This window comes from Anastrepha ludens, chromosome X (assembly GCF_028408465.1).
Source record: "Anastrepha ludens isolate Willacy chromosome X, idAnaLude1.1, whole genome shotgun sequence".
Classification (NCBI taxonomy): Eukaryota; Metazoa; Arthropoda; class Insecta; order Diptera; family Tephritidae; genus Anastrepha; species Anastrepha ludens.
The window spans coordinates 53,810,082-53,818,874 of record NC_071503.1 but is presented as its reverse complement, the minus strand read 5'-3'; the positions used below and the strand labels follow the sequence as shown (position 1 = coordinate 53,818,874).

At 42.3% G+C, this 8,793-nt stretch overlaps 1 protein-coding gene across 1 annotated transcript; it reads left to right on the top strand.

Moving 5' to 3' along the window:
* The first annotated feature begins 684 nt into the window (after positions 1-684).
* LOC128870075 (uncharacterized) lies at positions 685-3,942 on the top strand. Its single transcript, XM_054112674.1, has one exon. The coding sequence runs from the start codon at positions 685-687 to the stop codon at positions 3,940-3,942; it is 3,258 nt and encodes a 1,085-aa protein (XP_053968649.1).
* Positions 3,943-8,793: the final 4,851 nt, after the last annotated feature.

The following is an 8,793-nucleotide window of genomic DNA, read 5'->3' as shown; positions in this document are numbered from 1 at the left end:
CACTATTCTATGTCATCTGCATATGCTACTTGTTGAGTTCAATTTAATATTAGTTAAAATACTTTAATGTTTTTCAACTTTTGTTATTTGTTATAATTTTCTGTGAATTAAGTAGGTTTTGTTTGTAAAGAAATGTGTATAAATACGGAACATTTTGTAAAATAAATGTGAGAAAAAATTGTAATTTTGAATCAGAAGCAACATATTTTTAAATTGGGAATTTTTGCCGCAATATCATCGCTACAATAACCAACAGGAATTTGTGCTCATCGCTAGTGAGGCCCTTCGTTCCGGATATTTCATCCCTTCAATCAACTTGGTCCTATCGCAACATCAAGAATTAAGGATTCTCCCTGCAAACGAATTTATAGCCGCCTTCAAAGATTCTTCCCGCATCAATTTCTTCCTGCAACATTATTGGTTCTTCCCGCAACAGTTTTGTAGCTGCATACAGGATTCTCCCCGCAACATTTTTTGGTCCTTCGAGCCGGATATAGTCACTCCGCTTGCCTTTTGCATGTACGCATTCGCTTGTGTACATACATACGCGTAGCAAAAGGCGCAACGAATATTAAGAAAATTATTTTTGTGCATTAAATCGTGTGTACGTTTGTGCAGCCGTTCCTGCATTTAACATCGCGAAAATTCTAAAAAATCCGTCGTTTGCTTTCTGTCATATTAAAAATGTCGAATTCTATTAAAACGCGCGATTCCGCTCTCAATGCCATTAAACGGTATATGGCAAAAAGTATTGATGAGGCATTCACTATGGATGCAGAGAATATTGCAAGCTACCTTCAGTTATTGAGTGAACAGTGGGTTCGTTTTAACGTTGCTCAAGACGCTGTAGAAATTACGTGTGGTGCCGATGTTATTGAAATTGAAGAAAATGTGCGTATCCAAGCCGAAACTTGGTACTCTACAGCTTCAGCTAACTTTAGCCGCGTGAAAAATTGTCGTACTAATTCGCAAGATAGCTCCACAAAGGCATCTGTGTCCACGGTTATACGTTTACCGAAAATGGAGTTGCCCACATTCTCCGGTGACTCTACAGAATGGATTGGTTTTTTCGACGCGTTTTCTTCGTTAGTTGATAATAACTCTGCTTTATCAGATGGACAAAAGTTGCACTATCTCCGAAGCTGCTTGAAAGGTGACGCGTTGAAAATTATCAGTGGTTTTAAAATATGTGATGCAAATTACGTTGAAGCTTGGGGTCTATTAACATCGCGGTATAAGGTTATTCGTGTAATTGTGGAATCTCACCTTCGCGCGTTGGCTGAAATTAAAAGAGCTACGCATGACAATGCTGACGCAATCAAAGGTGTAATTGATGCGTTCCAACAGCATATTCGCGAGCTTAAAGCGTTGGGTCGTCCGATTGAATTTTGGGATGATTGGTTGGTACATGAGGTCGTCAGTAAGTTGGCATTCGAAACGCGTAAGCAGTGGGAGTTATCGCTCGTTAGTGATGATCCTCCATCTTTTGAGCAACTAATAACATTTTTAGAGATAAGATGCCGATCGTTATCGATGTTTTCGTCGTCAACAACATCAGTACCAATTAAGGTTAAAGCTGCATCAGCAAGCAAGTCGACAAATGTGTTCCATGCGGTATCAAAACAAAGTAACGTGTGTGCATATTGTAGTGGACCTCATAAAATTTACAGTTGTGAAAAATTTCGTGAATTGGACTTGTCTACAAAATCACAGTTCGTGAAGCAAGGTCGCATATGCTTCAACTGCTTAAGTTCAGGTCACTATAAAGACCGTTGTAACAGTGCTTCCACTTGCCGCATGTGTAAACAACGTCATCACACTCTGTTGCACGGTGCTTTGCAGTCAACGACCGTTACCGCAGTAAACAGTTACATCGGCACCGCGACGCATTCGTTATGCGCTGCTGACGCCACATCAAAGGTAAGCGCAAAAACTTTTGAACTTCCAGCAAGCGTCGACGTTCCACGCGTTTCTTCATGCTTGAACTCGAGCTCCAATCCACCCATAGCTGTAGAAAGAGTTGTACTGTTATCCACCGCATTAGTGAAGGTACGCGACTGTTCTGGTAATTGGCAGCCCGCACGTGCACTTTTCGATTCTGGATCACATGCTTCCTTTGTAACCGAAGCGTGTGTGCAACGCTTAGGCCTGCCGCGATCAACATCTGAAGTTAACATTACTGGAATTGGGTCAGCGCAAGGAGGACGAGCTAGAGGTGAAGTGTCACTTTCTCTTTCTTCTTTCTCTACAAATCAATGCTTTACTGTCAAAACGTTAATTCTGTCTAAAATTACAAGCGACTTGCCAACACAGACTATAGCTACTTCATCGTGGCCACATATCCGAGGTTTGTTTTTAGCCGATCCCCATTTTATGAAGCCTGGACGGGTCGATATATTGATTGGAATGGACGTTATGGATCAGCTGATCTGTACAGAACTTCGTAAGGGTCCACCTGGAGCTCCTATGGCTCAACTGACGGTCTTTGGGTGGACTCCGTTTGGAAGCGTGAATGGATCTGAGTCTGATATGCCACGCTTACAGTCGTTACATTGCGATGTTCATTTGGATCGAGCATTGAACAAGTTATGGGAGTTAGAGGAAGCTCCGCAAAAAACGTATCTTACGCATGAGGAGCGTTACTGTGAAGACCATTTTGAAACAACGCATCGAAGGGAACCTAACGGACGGTTTGTCGTCGAATTGCCGCTGAAGCCCGATGTAGCTCTGGGAGAGTCGCGAAACTTTGCTATCCGGAATTTGTTACGACTAGAAAGAAGACTCGCTTGTGACTCCGATCTTCATTTACGCTACAATGAATTCATGAATGAACTTATTGACATGAAACATATGCAGGTCACGTCAGAGACTATGAATCCAACGTATTATATGCCTCATCATCCTGTTTTAACATTTTTTGGTCCTAGGGCTGTTAGTGTTATTCTCAAGGATTTTTACATGGATGATCTACTTACTGGTGCATCTAGTAAAGAAGAACTTCGATTGTTGCAGCAAAATATTTCCGAAATATTGAGGGAAGGGGGGTTTGAACTTCGTAAGTGGGCATCGAACTGCGCTGAACTAATCGCAAGCATTTCCAATGCATCTACGAACATATCACATTATATTGTCGACGATAAGGATGTTCACGCTTTAGGTCTTATCTGGAACACAGAAGGAGACTACCTCACGTTTACTATTAACTTGAGGGAACCGCCAGTTAAGTTGACCAAGCGTATGTTTCTATCAGATGCAAGTACGCTCTTCGATCCTCTGGGCCTACTTGCTCCCGCTACTATAAATTCAAAAATTTGGTTTCAAGACATATGGCGCACTAAGGTAGGTTGGGATGATATCATTCCTGAGTCTATCGCACCGAAGTGGTTGGAGCATCGCATAGAGCTCAAGCAATTGGCACATTTGAAGGTGAACCGTTGGTTTGGTACTGAAGTAGCTGGGTCATTTACGCAATTGCACGTATTCGCAGACGCGTCCGAGCGCGCTTACGCCGCCGTCTTGTATGCACGAACAACACAAAGCGACGGTAGCATTACAGTGTCATTAATTTCGTCGAAAACCAAAGTAGCTCCGCTTAAGCCGACAACGTTGCCACGTCTTGAATTATACGCCGCTCATCTTGCTGCTAAACTAGTGCGAAGCGTGCTGCACTGCTGGTCTGAAATCCGTTATCCGCTTTTTGCTTGGACTGATTCTACTATAACATTGGCATGGTTACAAGCTCACCCCAGCAGATGGGTGACATTTATAGCCAACCGCGTAGCTGATATTCCAGAAGTTTTGCCTCCCGAATGTTGGAACCACGTTCGTTCTGAACAGAATCCTGCAGATTGTGCTTCAAGAGGTATAACTCCCTCCGAATTATTACGTCATCAATTGTGGTGGGCTGGTCCTATTTTCCTGAAAAGCACTGAACAATTGTGAAAGCAGAAAATATCTAAAAAGCACACTACAGAGCTGGGCATACGAAATATTATTCGTGCCCATGTGACTAATTCTACAGATTATTGGTCCGTGATGACAAAATACTCATCGTATTCTAAGCTGCGTCGAGTTATTTCCTACGTTTTACGCTTTTTGACTAACATTCGGGCTAACAGACGGCTTAATGTTATAAAGCGTTTTGATACACCGAGTTGCCAAGAGTTATTTGAAGCTGAACTTCGCCTAATAAGGTATACGCAACGGTTTTATTTTTCTAATGAAATTTCTCTTTGCAGCGCTAAAAGACCAATCCCACTTCGCAGTAGTCTTTTGCGTCTGCAGCCCTTTCTGGATGAGACTTGTGTTCTACGTGTTGGAGGAAGAATAAAAAATGATGAAGTCGCTCCAGATGTTAAGCATCCCATTATCTTGCCTAAGAATTGTCCGCTTGCTAAGTTAATAATCTGCGAAATACACAAGGTCACTTTGCACGCTGGGCCCCGCATTATGCAAACTGTCTTGCAACGTCGTTATTGGGTTATCGGCGCTTGTAGCTTGATCCGTAATATATACCATAAGTGCGTGAAATGCACTTATTTGAACCGCAATCTTACCACACAAGTCATGGGTGATCTACCTGTCATTCGCACAACCTACGCCCGTTGTTTTACTCACACTGCTGTTGACTTCGCTGGACCTTACCTCTACAAATTCACCCAAGGAAGAGGAGCTAAGGCTACCAAAGGATACATCTGTTCGTTCATTTGTATGTGCACTGGTGCAATGTATCTCGAATTTGTTGGTAACCTGTCAGCACCAGCTTTCTTAAATGCGTTTAAAAGGTTCACAAATCGTCGAGGTTTTTGTAAGGTCATAACATCAGATAACGGTACAAATTTCGTTGGAGCCGAGAAGGAGTTGCGCATTGCATTTCAACAGTGCATGGCTGATATTAAACTTCGCTCTTTCTTTGCGGACTCGAATATCGAATGGCGATTTAAGCTACCGGCTGCACCCCATATGGGAGGTTACTGGGAGACTGGAGTCAAACGTGTTAAGTATCATTTAAAACGCGTATGAGGAGAAGTTCCACTATCATACGAAGAGTTCAACACACTTTTGACTGAAATAGAAGCTTGCGTAAACTCTCGCCCACTCTGTGCCAACTCTGAAGCTGCTGGTGACTTAGAAGTTTTAACTCCCGGACATTTCATAGTCGGTGAACCGCTTAAGTCAATACCGGAACCTGAGGGTCAAGGGTTTCGTGGAAATCTTCGACAGCGATGGCAAGAAATTTCTGCCATGAACAACATTTCTGGCGTCGTTGGAGAGACGAGTACCTCGTGAGCTTACAACGCACAAAATGGTTTCGTTCTTCACGCAACATTGAAGAAGGGGATGTGGTTGCTGTATTCAACGAGCCTAATCCTCCGACGAAGTGGACGATTGCACGAGTGATCAAATGATATCATGGTACCGATGGACGCGTAAGAGTAGTTACGTTGAAAACACCGCATAGCGAATTGGTTCGCCCTATAGTCAAACTTTGCCTTTTGCCAACGAAAGGAGATTTATTTCATGAAGAAACTAATAACTTATCGTAAATGTTTTTCAAGGCTTTTCATTTTCTTTTTAATATTTTATTTTGAACTTATTCAGATAGTTCAAGGGCGGCGGTATGTTGAGTTCAATTTAATATTAGTTAAAATACTTTAATGTTTTTCAACTTTTGTTATTTGTTATAATTTTCTGTGAATTAAGTAGGTTTTGTTTGTAAAGAAATGTGTATAAATACGGAACATTTTGTAAAATAAATGTGAGAAAAAATTGTAATTTTGAATCAGAAGCAACATATTTTTAAATTGGGAATTTTTGCCGCAATATCATCGCTACAATAACCAACAGGAATTTGTGCTCATCGTTAGTGAGGTCCTTCGTTCCGGATATTTCATCGCTTCAATCAACTTGGTCCTATCGCAACATCAAGAATTAAGGATTCTCCCTGCAAACGAATTTATAGCCGCCTTCAAAGATTCTTCCCGCATCAATTTCTTCCTGCAACATTATTGGTTCTTCCCGCAACAGTTTTGTAGCTGCATACAGGATTCTCCCCGCAACACTACTAGTTCCGATGCCGTACCTTCAAATTTCGTTAGTAACTCATTAACTGCGAGAAGCCAGAGAAGTGGCGATAGAACACCACCGAGTGGCGTACCTTCGCATGCTTCTTTAGTGAGTTTAGCTTTGTTCCCTTCCGCCCTTTTTATTCTACAACCTAACAAGTTCTCTATCCATGAATAAACAGCGGGTTCTGGATTAGTTGTATTTAAGCCCCTTAAAATGGCTTCTCTCCAAACATTGTTGAATGCACCACTAATGTCTAGAAATACTCTTCAAGCATATTCCTTATACTCTAGAGCTTTCTCTATAACTATCACTAGTGAGTGTACCGCAGTGTCTGTGGATCTGCCTTTAGTATATGCGTGTTGTGCCTTAGACATAAGGTCTGACATCCTATTTTCTCTGATGTGTGCGTCAAGGATTTTCTCAAGCGTTTTCAGAAGAAATGAGGTCAAACTAATGGGCCTATAGTCCTTTGAGAGTATCGGATTGTTCTTACCCGCTTTCGGCATATATACAACCAGATAACAGGTATATAATTAAGCCTCAGAAATCCTGTGTATATCGCTTTTAGCCATGGTACCAAAAGATCGCTCATCTTTTGGAGCATGGCTAGGAAAATTCCATCTATGCCTGGCGATTTAAATGGGTCAAAAGTGTTTAATGCACATTCTATTTTTTCCGTTGACATAAACTCTTCAGTGGTATTTGCTTCGTTATCTCTCAAGGGCTCGTGATCCTGAAAATGCGTGGTGACTAGATCTTGTAGTGATTCTTCACAACTATCAGTCTAGTCTCCGTTAGTTTTGCGAATTAAATTGGGCGTGGTGGAATGTTTCTGTTATAGTTTCATAAGCCTAGCCGCTTCGTTTGTACTTTCTATACCGCCACAGAGGTCTTTCCATGATTCTCTTTTGGCCATACGTACTCTTTCTTATATGTTTCTCGGAGATCGTTTTATTCCTCCCAGCAGGATTCATTGTCGGTTGCCCGTGCCAACTTATAGAATTCTTATGCACTTTGCCTTTTTGATCCCAGCTCCTTGTTCCACCAAGGTGGCTTTGATCTGTGCTTTAAGCGTAGGGGAGAGCATGCTGCGTGATATGCTTTATTAAGTGCCCTTGTCACCGTTCTAACACTCTCTTCCACTTCAACACAAGAGCTGAACCTGCGTAAAGGTTAAGCCTAGAACAGTTTTCGGGGTGGGCCCAATATATGTTGATTCCTCCCAACGGTTTGCTACTTCTAGGCTACCTTGTAAATTAAAATTAAATAGGGACTCACCTCTATCGTTTATGTCGGAGCTTTTCCAGATGGTATGATGTGAGTTTCCATTGGAGCCTACGACAAGCGCTAGCTTCCTTCGCTCGGCTTAGTTGACCAAATTGTGAAGCTCGTCCGGCGGTGCCTCCTTTTCGTGTGATATGTAGCAGGACCCAAGAAGTAAAGCTTTATTCTTGCAGTGCTGGATTATCACCACTGGCAGGTCATCTGCGGAGAGGTTAGTATTAAAGTAGGAACATACACTTTTCGTAACGAGTATCACTGCTTTTACCCTGTTTGTAGCGAACGGGAAGTATGTATTGTAGTTTGGTGAGTCTAGTCCAAACACCAGGTTTCCCGAACCAATCAATGGTTCCTGGACCAAAGCCACATCGTAGTTGCCCCCTTCTAGATTCTGAAGGAGCTCAACTGAGGCTTCCTTACATTTGTGAAGATTTATTTGAAGGACTTTCAGCATCAGGCTTCGGTTCCTTCACGGGGTTGGATACCTGCTCCAGCTCACCCTCCTTGACTTCTTGTAGATTTAGGGCAGTTTCGAGGATGTCTTTTTTTGAGGCGAAGGTACACGCTACCAACACCAAACGCCATTTTCCAAAACCTTGCATATAGGATGTTCTCTGCTGTTTTATTAATTTAGATGATGTAGTTTTGGCCTCTATCCGGTCTTGCTGATTTAGCCACCTTCAACACCTTCCAATCATCGGTAGGAACATCCCTATTTTGTCTTTGTAGGAGTATTAAGGCATACTCTGGATTGACCGTGCGTTGTATTGTTGGTATGCAACTAATATCCACGATTTCAAGAGATGCCGCTTCCAATAGGCCTTAAAGTTTTTTCACTTTAAGAATGGGATCGTCTTTACATTTTATTATCTTGACTCGGCTGAACCAAACTGCTCCATCAAATGTAGGTATTGTTGCGCTCGGATCAGCGTTAATTTTTGCGAACAGAGCCTCCAGTAGTTTCATCTCATTTCCTCGTCTACTTCCATATGAGATTTTATTTCAGGGATCTCAAACCCATAGCGTTTTATTCCTAGCCACCAGGAACCTCAGTAGCAAGCATCTTTGTATTAGCCCCCCGACCAGCCCTTGGGATAACATAGAGAGTTAGTCACCGCGCGAGGAAGGAGAGGTCATACATCGATCTTAGCTAGACATCACCTCGCCACATTGCAATCAGGTAGACCTGGTTAAACCTAACCTCATGCAATACAACCAGTGGTGCCCATTGCCCAGTCGGCGCCCACGGGGATGAACCAGGTACGAGGATTTTCGCCAACCCTTTTGGTTGGTAATAATACCATCAACTTTTTCTGTGGAAAAATTTTTTGCATCATTAATTTATATGACCCTGTTGGAAAAGTGATCACTTTGTTGTCAGTTTCATCCATCTGTCCAAACATATGCACTTGGAGAACCGGTGGCATTGCATAATGTATAGTA

Coding starts and splice junctions, on each gene's coding strand:
- LOC128870075 (XM_054112674.1), top strand. CDS start 685: ATGTCGAATTCTATTAAAACGCGCGATTCCGCTCTCAATGCCATTAAA.